This window comes from Oncorhynchus mykiss, chromosome 17 (genome assembly GCF_057628025.1).
Source record: "Oncorhynchus mykiss isolate SJ-2025 chromosome 17, ASM5762802v1, whole genome shotgun sequence".
Lineage (NCBI taxonomy): Eukaryota > Metazoa > Chordata > Actinopteri > Salmoniformes > Salmonidae > Oncorhynchus > Oncorhynchus mykiss.
The window spans coordinates 13,055,341-13,069,558 of NC_143038.1; the positions used below are offsets into that span (position 1 = coordinate 13,055,341).

Below are 14,218 nucleotides of genomic sequence, written 5' to 3' on the forward strand. Positions count from 1 at the left end.
GATGGCATGATCACAAGACAACACTGTTGAAGGTCATTTACAGGGAATTGTATAGCTCTACGTACAGTCAGGAATCACAGATGTTTTTTGACTCCCTGAATAATGTTCACTCTATCAGTGATACGGAATCGAAACAGTGTGATGAACCCATCATAGTTGAAGAGATTATCGAGTGTATTAGCCATCAAAAGAACAATACATCCCCAGGTATTGATGGAATTACGGCAGAATTGTACAAGTTATTTTCTGAACAAGTAGCTTCTTAAACAAATAAGTCCTGGATGGAATCATTGATGAAACACAGTCTGGCTTTATGAGGAACAGACATATTTCTAACAATGTCTGACTAGTATTAGACATACTTGACTACTCAGACCTAATAACCGAGGATAGCGTCATATTATTTTTATACAGCTTTTGACACAGTGGAGCATCGGTTCCTCTTCCACTCCCTTGGGAAATATGTCTTCAGCTATTTTTTTCTGTAAGGGTTTCAAGACTCTCTATAGGATTGGTCACAGCTCTATCAAACAAACATAGCACCTCACCTAGATTTGAGTTAAAGGTTGTCCTATCTCACTGTATCTGTGTTTATTAATTAACTTCTTACAAATTCTTTAAATAATAGTCCTATACACAGTATTTCCATAGCTGGTAAATAAATGATTATAAGCCAGCTGTCTGACGATGCTACACTTTTTCTGAAAGATGCTAGTCAGATTCCCATATCGATCAATGTGATAGAATCCTTTTCCAAAGCATCTGGTCTATGTCTAAACATTAATACATGGGAACTCATGGTTGTCAAATGTTGTGTTGCAACTTCATATTATGGTATTCCAGTGAAAGAACTTTCATATTTAGGCATAACCATTACTAAGGGTCAGAAATATAGATGCTTACTAAAATGTAACCTTGTTATTAAAAACAACCCAGAAGAAGATAAGTCAATGGCTACAGAGTGACTTATCTTTAAAAGGAAGAGTCCTAATAACCAAGGCTGAAGGTATCTCTTGACTAACATCTGCTACTCTATCTTTAGATCTTGATGGTAAAATAAGCAGAGAGAGACCAGATGCTTTTCAACTTTCTTTGGAGAAACCGAACCCATTACATCAGGAAAACTGTTGTAATGAACACTTACGAGTATGATCATTTTCCTTAAATAATACTTTTAAGATTAATTGGATTTAGAAAATCCTAAGAAGACACACTTCTATGTCGAACTTTATTCCTCATCATGTCTTCTCTACTTTTTGGTGGCCTTAACTTCATGTTGGTTTTCAGTTATAATATTGACAATGTTCCAGTGAAACTTTCTGCTTTTCATCGGCAGGTTTTCTTGTCATGGTCCTTCATTTATAAGCATAATTTTTCTCCACTCAGATATTATATATGGAATAATTGGGACATATTGTATAAAAAAATACTTATTTGTTTTTAGAATATTAGTTCAGAAATAATATCCTGTTGGTGCGATAACTTGTAAATGCAGAGGGTATTTTACTTAGTTATAAGGAATTCTTATCACTTTACAAGATCCCTGTAACACCTAAATATTTTTCAATTGTTTTAGATGCCATTCCCTCAGGTGTTGCTTTATTATTCAGGAACATGTTAAGACCTGACCCTCAGAACATACCTACAATTAATTAATTGACTCATCAGTAGGAAACTCATCAGTAGGAAAGAAAATGTGTTTTTCTTCTTGTCCATTAAACAACAATAGAGCTATAAGAGCCTTGTTTCAACAGGACGTTGTACCCTATACCTTATGTCATGCCTTATTGGAATGGTTTTATTGATAATATCGGTTGGAAAAAAGCAGTGGGGTAAAGTACTTAAGTAAAAAGTACTTTTTGGGGTATCTGTACTTTACTATTTATATTTTTCACAACTTTTATGTCACTACATTCTTAAAGAAAAATATATGTATTTTTTACTTAATACATTTTCCCTGGCACCCAGAAGTACACGTTACATTTGGAATGCTTAGCAGGACAGGAAAATTGTATAATTCACACACTTATCAAGAGAACTGTCACGCCCTGGCCTTAGTTATCTGCGTTTTCTTTATTATTTTGGTTAGGCCAGGGTGTGACATGGGTGATTTATTGTGTTTCGTCTTGTCTTGGGGTTTATTAGATTTATGGGGTTGTGTTCAGTGTAGTTGTCTAGGTAAGTCTATGGTTGCCTAGAGTGGTTCTCAATCAGAGGCAGGTGTTTATTGTTGTCTCTGATTGGGAGCCATATTTAGGCAGCCATATTCTTTGGGTATTTTGTGGGTGGTTGTCTCCTGTGTCAATGTTTGTGCCACATGGGACTGGTTTCAGGTTTTCACGGTTCTTGTTTTAGGTTTTCACGGTTCTTGTTTTAGGTTTTCACGGTTCTTGTTTTAGGTTTTCACGGTTCTTGTTTTGTAGTTGTGTTCATGTTTGAGTTTTCCTATTAAAAACCATGGACACTTACCACGCTGCATTTTGGTCCTCCGATCCTTCTCGCCTTTCCTCTTCAGACGAAGAGTAGGAAATCCCTTACAAGATCATTCCTACTGCCTCTGATCTGGTGGACTTACTAATAAACACATGCTTCATTTGTAAATGAAGTCTAAATGTTGGCGCGTGCCCTGGCTGTCTGTAAATGCTTAATACAAGGAATTTGAAATGATTTATTTTACTTTTGACACTTAGTATATTAAAAACCAACTACTTTAAGACTTTTACTCAAGTTTGATTTTACTGGGTGACTTTCACTTTTACTTGAGTCATTTTCTATTAAGGTATCTTTACTTTTACTCAAGTATGACAATTGGGTACTTTTTCCACCACTGGGAAAAAAAAGGTTGGATGTTGCCACACACACACACACACTTATGAACAAAATGAAGGAAGTTTATTTTAAAATTATTGATAAATATTATCCTGCCAACTTCTATATGAGGAAGTTTAAAAATATATAATTGTAACGTTACCTTTTGTAATGACCACCCAGAAACGTGTAGCATCTTTTTTGGCATTGTATTCATGTAAGGAATCTGTGGCAAGAGAACAGTAAATTTATAACTGAACACATTCATGAAGATTTTGCACTGTTATGGAGAGATGTACTGCTTGGATTCTTTACTTACGATATAAATATGTTGAAACAATTTTATGTAATTAATTTCCTTATTATTTTGGCCAAATGTCATATTCACAAATGTAAATGTACAAACAAAACACCACATTTTCATACCTTGCAAAAATAAACTATATAATATATACTATATATATAATTAACTATATTAAGACAATTAAATACTCTACCAACAAAAAATCCGTTAGATTTACATTTATTAGCATTTATATCCTAACAGTTTTCAAGGAAAATAAGAAACTATTCACTTCCTGAAACAGCTAGTAATTTCCTTTACAACCACACGATGCTGGTGCTCTGGAGAGCATCTGCTGTGCTTTTGCCAGCTTTTGCCAAGTAGTTGCAGCGTCTCTATTAGATTAAACTTTGACAAAGAAAGCAAGAACAGGGGAAACAATGGCGAATGCCCATCGCGCCAACGTCCTGGTTACCTCCTGTTTGAAAACGCCGGTAGACCCACACACCAAGGCTCCGTTGGCGTTGTATGAAAGGCAGCGAACCCTTCCATATTCGTCAGTAGCTGGTCATATTGACAATCGAGACTACGAAAAAGAGGTAAGATATCGGCAGATGAGTTTTGTATTTGAAAGCTGAGCTAAGCATCCAGAAATATTCTTAAATGATTGGATGAAATCCATCATACGGGTGGAAAGAGGACACCATCCGACACTTGCCGAGATGCCATTCATCCGACTAACTAATCCATCAACGTTATACCCTCATTCATTATGTTGATCTGAAGACAAATAGAACACCAGTTGCACATAGGAAGCCTGCGTTTTTTATTTGACTATTTCTGGTTCTTCATTCCATAATAAGCTAATTTCTTGGATCCTCCCTCATTGATCTGCTAGATGGCTTAGTCATACAACATTTTGATCATACATTGCTACCAAACATCTAAGTTGATGTAACTAGGCATCATTTATAGCCTATACAAGCCTATGACACTGGATAGTGATGTACATTTAAGTGGATATGCCTTGAATTATCTTTCATGTCAGACTCATGTTAAAGATTGGGAAATTCAGGTGAAGCATTTAATTATGTAGGTGGATTCTCATAAAATGTCTGTTGTTCTCAAATGTTACTACAGAGATTTGACTGTTCAGGTCAACCTGCCTGTGTGGGAGAGGATTTGACCTGCATAATTTGTTACTGGCCTATTTATGGCTTCCCTCATTTACTAGATTACACTGACGTCACAGTGCCAGTAATCCTAAATGCTTAATTTCCTTTGAACAACATTATTTCAAATCCCATTTTATTTTCCTCACTGGACAAGGATTTGCCCTACATCTGGGCATCTCCAAATAGTTTTTTTAATTTAGAAAGTACATTCATTTTGATCTGGCTTGTACCGTAATCAGTAGGATACTCGTTAGAATTGCTTGTCCAAGCTTTAGACTTATTTTCTTAATATTTGTAAATGTATGATTGGATCTCATCCATTCATCACCGGAAGGAAAGAAGATTGAGATGGTTGGAGGCAGAGCAGCTAGTGTGACAGTTGAACACACGCTCCTTCCATTATCACCCCACCCTCTGTGCGTGACCATATGGATAGGTCATCCAAACCCACAGAGCTGGGGATAATGAGCTTAGGCATGAAGTAGCCATCTCATATTACGCTCTACTCAATTCATATTAGGCCTTATGCTTTAACCATTTACAACACGTCCATTCATCAGTGCTACTCTTACATGATGATACACTTTCATGCATTTGGCATATTAACATATATGGGGCTTCCCCTTTAAGATGTATCTTAAAGTCATAGAAATACAGTTGAAAGGCTTTTTCTTCCTGGAGCCACAATCCTATCCAAGATACCCTTTGTTTCCAATTGCTTACTTACGTGATAATGCCAGAGAAGCCGGTGTTTGGAGGGTATGTTGGCACGGGTGTTGTTACGGCCCGAGACAAAGTCGATTTTGCATTTGACCAATGCAAAATGTAGGCAACATTTATTATTTGTATGGAATGGATTCCACAGACACATTTTCTACAGTCCGTGCACAACGTAAATGTTTTTTTACTGACGTTCTTTGACTTTTCAGCTGCAGTATGACGACTCGAGGTCTGACTACGGTGATGGGGATGCCCCCGGGAAGGGCAGATCCCTGATGATCAAAGACTACCGAGTGACGGGGGACCACATCGACCTGCGTGAGTTCTACTTCTCCAACGAGGAGTACTATCGTAAGCTGGAGGAGCTGAAGAGGGCCCATTTCCGCACCATGGCCGAGCTAGAGGGCATGTACCGCAAGAAGCTGGAGCCCAAAGGTGCACCACCCTCGGAAAACGTGCAGGGGGCACAGGCACACAGGTGTGTTGTTGCTCTTGCTTGGAATTGGTTGTTTTTCTTGATTAACCACCAAGATAATACGCTGAAGTTGGTAGGGTACTACATTATATCTGCTTCTGGAAGGTGTACTGTACTCAGTCAATTCATATTCTAATGGTGTAAAAATATTTTTTTCGCTCACCAGATCGTACTCGAAGATCAGCCCCATGCCCGTGAGGCGTCTGAGGAAGGCCCACTCGGCTCTGGAGCTGAGGAGGGGCTCTGGGCTATCGGACACATCTGACGAGGAAGGTGCTGTAGTCAACAATGTGGAGAAGGGTCTGCAGTCCTCCCCCAAAGAGCACATCAAGAACATGTGGCATGACTTCAAGCTGTCGCCTCGCCAGCGCCACCCGTCCACATCCTCCCTCCAGAGCCTCATTGGGGGCCACAAGAAAGGCATCAAGGGTAAGGACCAAAAGCAAGGGTGCAAAGATGTCAAACACGAGCCTTGGAAACCCAGAGTGACCGTCCCCAAGCCATTCCACATGACGCTGCGGGAGAACCAGAAGGGCCAGAAAGGTGTGAAGACACGGTCAGAGATCGAGCTGGAGAACGTGGCCTTGCGGAAGCAGATGGAGGAGCTGACAGAGTGCCAGCACAAATTCCGTGCAAGCTCAGTGCCCGTCCACGTCCGCCTGCCCCCATACGAGGAGCTCCACGAACGCGACGAGGCGCGGTGGGCCATGCACGAGCGGGAGCAGCAGTGTCTGTGCTCCACCCAGCGGCCCTTCAGTTTCCTGGAGCGTGAACGTCTCAAGAGGGAGCAGAGAGAGGAGCAGCTCCGTAACCTCCAGCAAATCAGCCAGGAGAGAGTCCGACCATTCAGGGCCAAGCCCGTGCCCAAGGCCGTGTATGAGGCGGCTACGGGCGAGCAACTGAAGGAGGAGCAGCTGTACCGTGCCATCAAGATGCAGATGAGGGCCCAGGAGCTGCTCCACAGCGCCTCCATGCCACCCAGCATGCTGGCACGCCACCTTAGCAAAAGGGAGCATGCTAAGGATGGAGCCCGGGGGGACACCGCTGGATCCGAGGATGACAACAGGGCCCCTTACAGGCCTAAGATAAACCCGGTGGTGCCCGACTTCGACGCCAGCTACAGGAGGTTCAAGAAGCAGCTGGAGAGCCGGCGCGAGATGTGAAGCCTTTGACGACGTGCGAGCCGTTCCAGCTCCGGACGTCACAGATCCCCTCGCACCGCGAACGCATCCTGGCCGAGATCGAGAAGGAGCAGATGAGTCCCCGGGCCAAGCGCTGGCCTTACGTCAGCACAGCTGGGCTCATCCACTCACACAACTCTAGCCTCTGCTCCTCCCTCTCAGGCAGTCTGGAACAGCTGCCTGCCAAAGTCACCGATGCCAGCAAAAAACGCCAAGAGGCTGTAAGGTACTACCCACATAGAATAGCAAGGGGTGTCTCCTTTTTAGACAAGCTAGTCAGAGCTTCAGAAGACCTTTTAGTTGCTCTTTTTAGGAATAGTTGTGGCCTGAAAGTTGAAAACCCTTGTCTGTTGAATCCTGTGGACCTCCTATACACTCCCAGCTCCAAAACAATAAAATGCCCAACCTCTGACATTACCCCCCCTAGTCCTACTTCTAGTGCCCTTGGCCTTCATTTTCTCTTTTGACAAAGTCCTTCCTCTACCAATGACTTCCTGTCATCGATGACTGCCTTGTCTCCTTGAGTAGAAAGGTGCTTGAGCAGAGAAAGAAGGCAGAGGAAGAAGAGGAGAGATGGAGTGAGAGACAGAAGCAGAGAGAGAAGAAGCTTGCAAAGGTGGTCTCGAAGTGCGCCCAAGCCAATGATGCCCACGTGCCCCTCTCCCAGACCAACCAGTCCAAGCTCAAGCAGTTCAGGTACCCATATAGAAATCCATAACATTATAATTATACTTGTAGCAACCAGGAAACTCACCCCACCTGAGACCAGTACGAACACCCCCCCCAAACAGTTTATCAATCTGATGTATCGGGGTCTTTTCATATAAAAATGATGAGTGGAAATGCAAACCTGAAGACTGAACTGAACATTGCCTCAATAGTCTCAATTGTGACTGTTTTCCATATCAGTAATAGTAATCTGTGGTTGTAAAAGTGATGTTTTTGTTGAATAGGTCAGGGCTGAGGGTTATTTCAGGGCTGAGGGTTGTGGGATGACAGGGGTGAACGGTTGTCTGTGTGTTTCAAACAGAAAGCAGGACTTTCAGCGGAGGAAGGAGTACCAGGAGGAGATGAGGGAAATCCAGGAGAGAGTGAAGGGGAGGCCTCTGCTGTTGGAGCAGGTTGCACAGGTGACCAGAAACGACACACACACACACACGTGTGAGTCGTGGAGTGACATGACATGGATTGCATTTCAGTAGTTATAAGTGGCATCCTTTCCATATCTCCTCACACCACTCATTCACACAATAAATATACACTACCGTTCAAAAGTTTGAGGTCACTTAGAAATGTCCTTGATTTTGGAAGAAAAATATATTTATTTTGTCCATTAAAATAACATCAAATTGATCAGAAACAGTGTAGACATTGTTAATTTTGAAAATGACTATTGTAGCTGGAAACTGATGATTTTTAATGGAATATCTACATAGGTGTACAGAGGCCCATTATCAGCAACCATCACTCCTGTGTTCCAATGGCACGTTGTGTTAGCTAATCCAAGTTTATAATTTTAAAAGGCTAATTGATCATTAGAAAACCCTTTTGCAATTATGTTAGCACAGCTGATAACTGGTGTGCTGATTTAAAGAAGCTATAAAACTTGAAAAAGGAGTCGGAGGCTCTGGTGCACAACTGAGCAAGAGGACAAGTACATTTGTTTTACAAACTAGACACTAGAGGTCGACCGATTATGATTTTTCAACGCCGATACCGATTTATTGGAGGACCAATAATATTTATTTATTTGTAATAATGACAATTACAACAATACTGAATGAACACTTATTTTAACTTAATATAATACATCAATAAAATCAATTTAGCCTCAAGTAAATAATGAAACATGTTCAATTTGGTTTAAATAATGCAAAAACAAAGTGTTGGAGAAGAAAGTAAAAATGCAATATGTGCTATGTAAGAAAGCTAACGTTTCAGTTCCTTGCTCAGAACATGAGAACATATGAAAGCTGTTGGTTCCTTTTAACATGAGTCTTCAATATTCCCAGGTAAGAAGTTTTAGGTTGTAGTTATTATAGGAATTATAGGACTATTTCCCTCTATACCATTTGTATTTCATTACCTTTGGCTATTGGATGTTCTTATAGACACTTTAGTATTGCCAGTGTAACAGTATAGCTTCTGTCCCTCTCCTCGCTCCTCCCTGGGCTCGACCAGCAACACAATGACAACAGCCACCATCGAAGCAGCATTACCCATGCAGAGCAAGGGGAACAACTACTAGAAGGTTCAGAGCGAGTGACGTTTGAAACGCTATTAGCGCACGCTAACTAGCTAGCCTTTTCACTTTGGTTACACCAGCCTCATCTCGGGAGTTGATAGGCTTGAAGTCATAAACAGCGCAATGGTTGACGTACAACGAAGAGCTGCTGGCAAAACGCAAGAAAGTGCTGTTTGAATGAATGTTTACACGCCTGCTTCTGCCTACCACAGCTCAGTCAGATACTTAGATACTTGTATGCTTGTATGCTCAGTCAGATTATATGCAATGCAGGACACGCTAGATAATATTTAGTAATATCATCAACCATGTGTAGTTAACTAGTGATTATGATTGATTGTTTTCATAAAACAAGTTTAATGCTAGCTAGCAACTTACCATGGCTTACTGCATTCGTCTAACAGGCAGTCAGTCTCTTGTGGAGTGCAACGAGAGAGAGGCAGGTCGTTATTGCGTTGGACTAGTTAACTGTAAGGTTGCAAGATTGGATCCCCGAGCTGACAAGGTGAAGCGTCATTGAAAATAAGAATGTGTTCTTAACTGACTTGCCTAGTTAAATAAAGGTAAATAAATAAAAATATAGATTTCCGATTGTTATGAAAACTTGAAATCGTCCCTAATTAATCGGCCATTCCGATTAATCGGTCGACCTCTACTAGACACTCTGACTCTGAAGTCCTCAACTGGCAGCTTCATTAAATAGTACCTGCCAAACATCAGTCAATTTGATGTTATTTTAATGGACAACATTTTTTATTTAAAAAACAAGGACATTTCTAAGTGACCCCAAACGTTTGAACGGTAGTGTATATTGTCATGAATAATAAAGGTATGACTGACTATTTTCCCATCGCTGGTCATGATGTATGCTATTTTTCACTTCTGTCTATTGACAGATGAATGCCAAACACGCTGCAGAGAAGCGCTACACAGACACCCTGCGAGGCTGTGGAGTGAGTGAGGACTTTGTCAGTGGCAAGGTGCCCAAGTCCCAGCAGCCAGGTGGCCAAGAATCTGCATGCTGGACCACCTCCTCCAGTGACCCAAAACAAAGGTAGACTTCTTGCTCAATGACAGTGAATTATACATTTTGTAAACATACTTCATTAGTCAAACATACTTGCTAGTTTAGCTAGCCAAACCATCAGTTTTAGCGCAGAATAACTGATGGATTTGCGATCGTTCAATACCCGTTGAATGTGGCCCCGGTGTTAGTAAAAATATCAGAATTAAATTGTTGCCAGCAGTACAGTACCAACGCTCTGGATAACATGAAAACATACGAACCAGCTCTGATAGGGCGTGTAAAATGGTCCGAGTGAGGTGTTCTCTCATTTGTGTCTGGAAGTTGCTAGCAGTTAGCTTGGGTGCTTGACTGCGGTTGTGAGGTCAGAACGCTTGGATCAATGCTTATCCTTGGCCAGAGCGTCCAGTGTGCGCTCCGAGAGCGACACGCTCTGAATTTACGAACGCCCAGAGCGCACTCTGGCACTCTGCTCTTCTAAAAATCGAATACAACAATGCCAATAATGTTTTCAGTTTGACTTTTTGTTTCAAAAGCAGCTCAAACATAAAACATGTAAGAATTAACTAAAGCTATTGAATTCTACCGTGCTGAAATAATGCACGCTCTAGAATGCCCTTCAAGTCCATCAGACACGAGTATTCAACAATGCCATGGTATAAGAGTTTATATTTTTTTGTGTTAAGTGTTTATTCATTTTGTTTTCTCAGTGAAAAGGACGAGACAGATACACCGGCTATTTACAACACGGTCTTCCAGGATGAATACCTAAACGATTATGAAGACAGCTTTGCTGACCAAAAACGGGAAGGAGAGCAGGAGGCTGAGAAAGATGAATTAAAGTCCAAAAAAGAAGATGAGGATGAAGGCCATGACGAAGCAGGGCGGGGGAGGGCGGATATTGGGCGTTATTCAGATGATGGCGATTACTCAGATGCCGATGACCATTACTCAGATGCCAGTGAGCATTACTTGCCCCTGGACGATGAAAAGAATAAAGGGAGTGACATCCTCAAAAGGCCCGAGAGTACCCAGAGCAGCCCAAGCTATAGAAGCGGCCAGCACAGCCGAAACAGTCAGAATTCAGAGAGGGATAGGGAAACACAGCAATAGCGGAAAAGAAAAGTAATGAGGATGACTAAAAAGTCAAAGGAGTGCATTTTCTGACAGGTAGGCAGGGCTACATTGAGGCGAACGTCTACAGCACTGACACACAGTGGTAGAGATGCTTCTATTATAAAAAATGATAAATGCATGATAGGTTATCTGTATACATACAGTAATAATGGGAAATTTTATGTTTATTACATTATTTTGTTGTGTGAGACAGACCAGAGTCAATTGTAGTATTAGGCTATGGTTATAAAAAGGATCACATTGAACAGTTTAGGGTACTCTTTGTCTTGTGATATCCTACTTTGCAGGAAATACAATAGGTTGACCACTTACATTTGGATGCTTGTGATACATTTTCTTTCGACAATTATTTGTCTAATGTTTTGTGACTAAATATATGTAGCCTAACATTTGCTATATATTTCAGGATCATACTTTTTTTCAATCGTTGCGTATATACATCACATTTGGGAACATAAAGGTGTTATGTATTTCATGTACATTATGGGATATTTATATTTCTGTACTAAACTCAGCAAAAAAATAAACTTCCTATCACTGTCAACTGCGTTTATTTTCAGCAAACTTAACATGTGTAAATATTTATATGAACATAAGATTCAACATCTGAGACATAAACTGAAGAAGTTCCACAGACATGTGAGTAACAGAAATTGAACGTGTCCCTGAACAAAGGAGGGAGGGAGGGGGGGGGGGGGGGGTCAAAATCAAAAGTAACAGTCAGTACCTGGTGTGGCCACCAGCTGCATTAAGTACTGCAGTTCATCTTTTCCTCATGGACTGCACCAGATTTGCCAGTTCTTGCTGAGAGATGTTACCCCACTCTTCCACCAAGGCACCTGTGTCCCCTTGACATTTCTGGGGGGAATGGCCCTAGCCCTCATCCTCCGATCCAACAGGTCCCAGACGTGCTCAATGGGATTGAGATCTGGGCTTTTCGCTGGCCATGGCAGGACACTGACATTCCTGTCTTGCAGGAAATCACACACAGAACGAGCAGTATGTCTGGTGGCATTGTCATGCTGGAGGGTCATGTCAGGATGAGCCAGCAGGAAGGGTACCACATGAGGGATGTCTTCCCTGTAACGCACAGCGCTGAGATTGCCTGCCATGACAACAAGCTCAGTCCGATGATGCTGTGACACACCGCCCCAGACCATGACGGGCCCTCTACCTTCAAATTGATCCCGCTCCAGAGTACAGGCCTCGGTGTAACGCTCATTCCTTCGACGAAAACCGCAAATCCGATCATCACCCGTGGTGAGACAAAACCGCGACTCGTCAGTGAAGAGCACTTTTTGCCAGTCCTGTCTGGTCCAGGCAACGTAGTTGCCGGTGATGTCTGGTGAGGACCTGCCTTACAACACGCCTACAAGCCTTCCATCCAGCCTCTCTCAGCCTATTGCGGACAGTCTGAGCACTGATGGAGGGATTGTGCATTCCTGCTGTAACTCGGGCAGTTGTTGTTGCCGTCCTGTACCTGTCCCGCAGGTGTGATGTTCGGATGTACCGATCCTATGCTGGTGTTGTTACACGTGGTCTGCCACTGCGAGGACGATCATCTGTCCGTCCTGTCTCCCTGTAGCGCTGTCTTAGGCATCTCACAGTATGTAAATTGCAATTTATTGCCCTGGCCACATCTGCAGTCCTCATGCCTCCTTGCAGTATGCCTATCTCACAGTATGGAAATTGCAATTTATTGCCCTGGCCACATCTGCAGTCCTCATGCCTCCTTGCAGTATGCCTAAGGCACGTTCACGCAGATGAGCAGGGACCCTGGACATCTTTCTTTTGGTGTTTTTCAGAGTCAGTAGAAAGGCCTCTTTAGTGTCCTAAGTTTTCATAACTGTGGCCTTAATTGCCTACCGTCTGTAGTATCTTAACGACCGTTCCACAGGTGCATGTTCATTAATTGTTTATGGTTCATTGAACAAGCACGGGGAACAGTGTTTAAACCCTTTATAATGAAGATCTGTGAAGTTATTTTGATTTTTACGAATTATTGTTTGAAAGACAGGGTCCTGAAAAAGGGACGTTTCTTTTTTTGCTGAGTTTAGTTGTCATAAAACAATTTGGCAATAAATCATCAAATCACATTTTATTGGTCACATACACATGTTTAGCAGATGTTATTGCGGGTGTAGCGAAATGCTTGTGTTTCTAGCTCCAACAGTGCAGTAATATCTAACAATTCACAACAATACACACAACGATGTAAATACAAATTAAACGAATAGATGAGACAGCCTATAGGGAGGAGGTCAGAGTCCTGGCCGTGTGGTGCCTGGATAACAACGTCTCCCTTAGCGTGATCAAGACCATGGAGATAATTGTAGACTACAGGAAAAGGAGGACCGAGCACGCCCCCATTCTTATCGACGGGGCTGTAGTGGAGCAGGCTGAGAGCTTCAAGTTCCTTGGTGTCCACATCACCAACAAACTATCATGGTCCAGACACACCAAGACAGTCGTGAAGAGGGCACAACAAAGCCTATTCCCCCTCAGGAGACTGAAAAGATTTGGCATGGGTCCTCCGATCCTCAAAAAGTTTTACAGCTGCACCATCGAGAGCATCCTGACTGGTTGCATCACTGGCTGGTATGGCAACTGCTTGGCCTCCGACGGCAAGGCACTACAGAGGGTGGTGCATACTGCTCAGTACATCACTGGGGTCGAGCTTCCTGCCATCCAGGGCCTCTATACCAGGCGGTGTCAGAGGAAGGATCTAAAAATTGCCAAAGACTCAAGCCACCCTAGTCATAGACTGTTCTCTCTGCTACCGTACTGCAAACGGTACCGGAGCGCCAAGTCTAGGTCCAAAAGGCTTCTTAACAGCTTCTACCCCCAAGCCATAAGACTCCTGAACAGCTAATCAAATGGCTACCAAGACTATTTGCATTGTACCCCCACCCCCTCGTGTACACTGCTGCTACTCTCTGTTTATTATCTATGCATAGTCACTTTAACTCTACCTACATGCACATACTACCTCAATTACCTCGACTAACCTGTGCCCCAGCACATTGACTCTGTACCGGTACCCATTATATATAGTCTCGCTATTTTAAATATTTGTTGTTTTTTATTTGGATTTTTTACTTAACACTTATTTTTCTCAAAACTGCATTGTTGGTTAAGGTCTTATAAGTAAGAATTTCACTGTAAGGTTT

General features: G+C 42.3%; 1 protein-coding gene across 1 annotated transcript; it reads left to right on the plus strand.

Annotated features, from left to right (window-relative positions):
* Window positions 1-3,381: 3,381 nt before the first annotated feature.
* Window positions 3,382-11,195, plus strand: LOC110493718 (protein FAM161A). Its single transcript, XM_090204241.1, is given in 9 exon segments — window positions 3,382-3,690; window positions 5,196-5,464; window positions 5,628-6,612; window positions 6,615-6,868; window positions 7,171-7,338; window positions 7,673-7,772; window positions 9,784-9,941; window positions 10,622-11,010; window positions 11,013-11,195. Coding segments are annotated over 9 exon segments (2,523 nt in total). The 5' UTR covers window positions 3,382-3,531; the 3' UTR covers window positions 11,054-11,195.
* The last annotated feature ends 3,023 nt before the right edge of the window (window positions 11,196-14,218 follow it).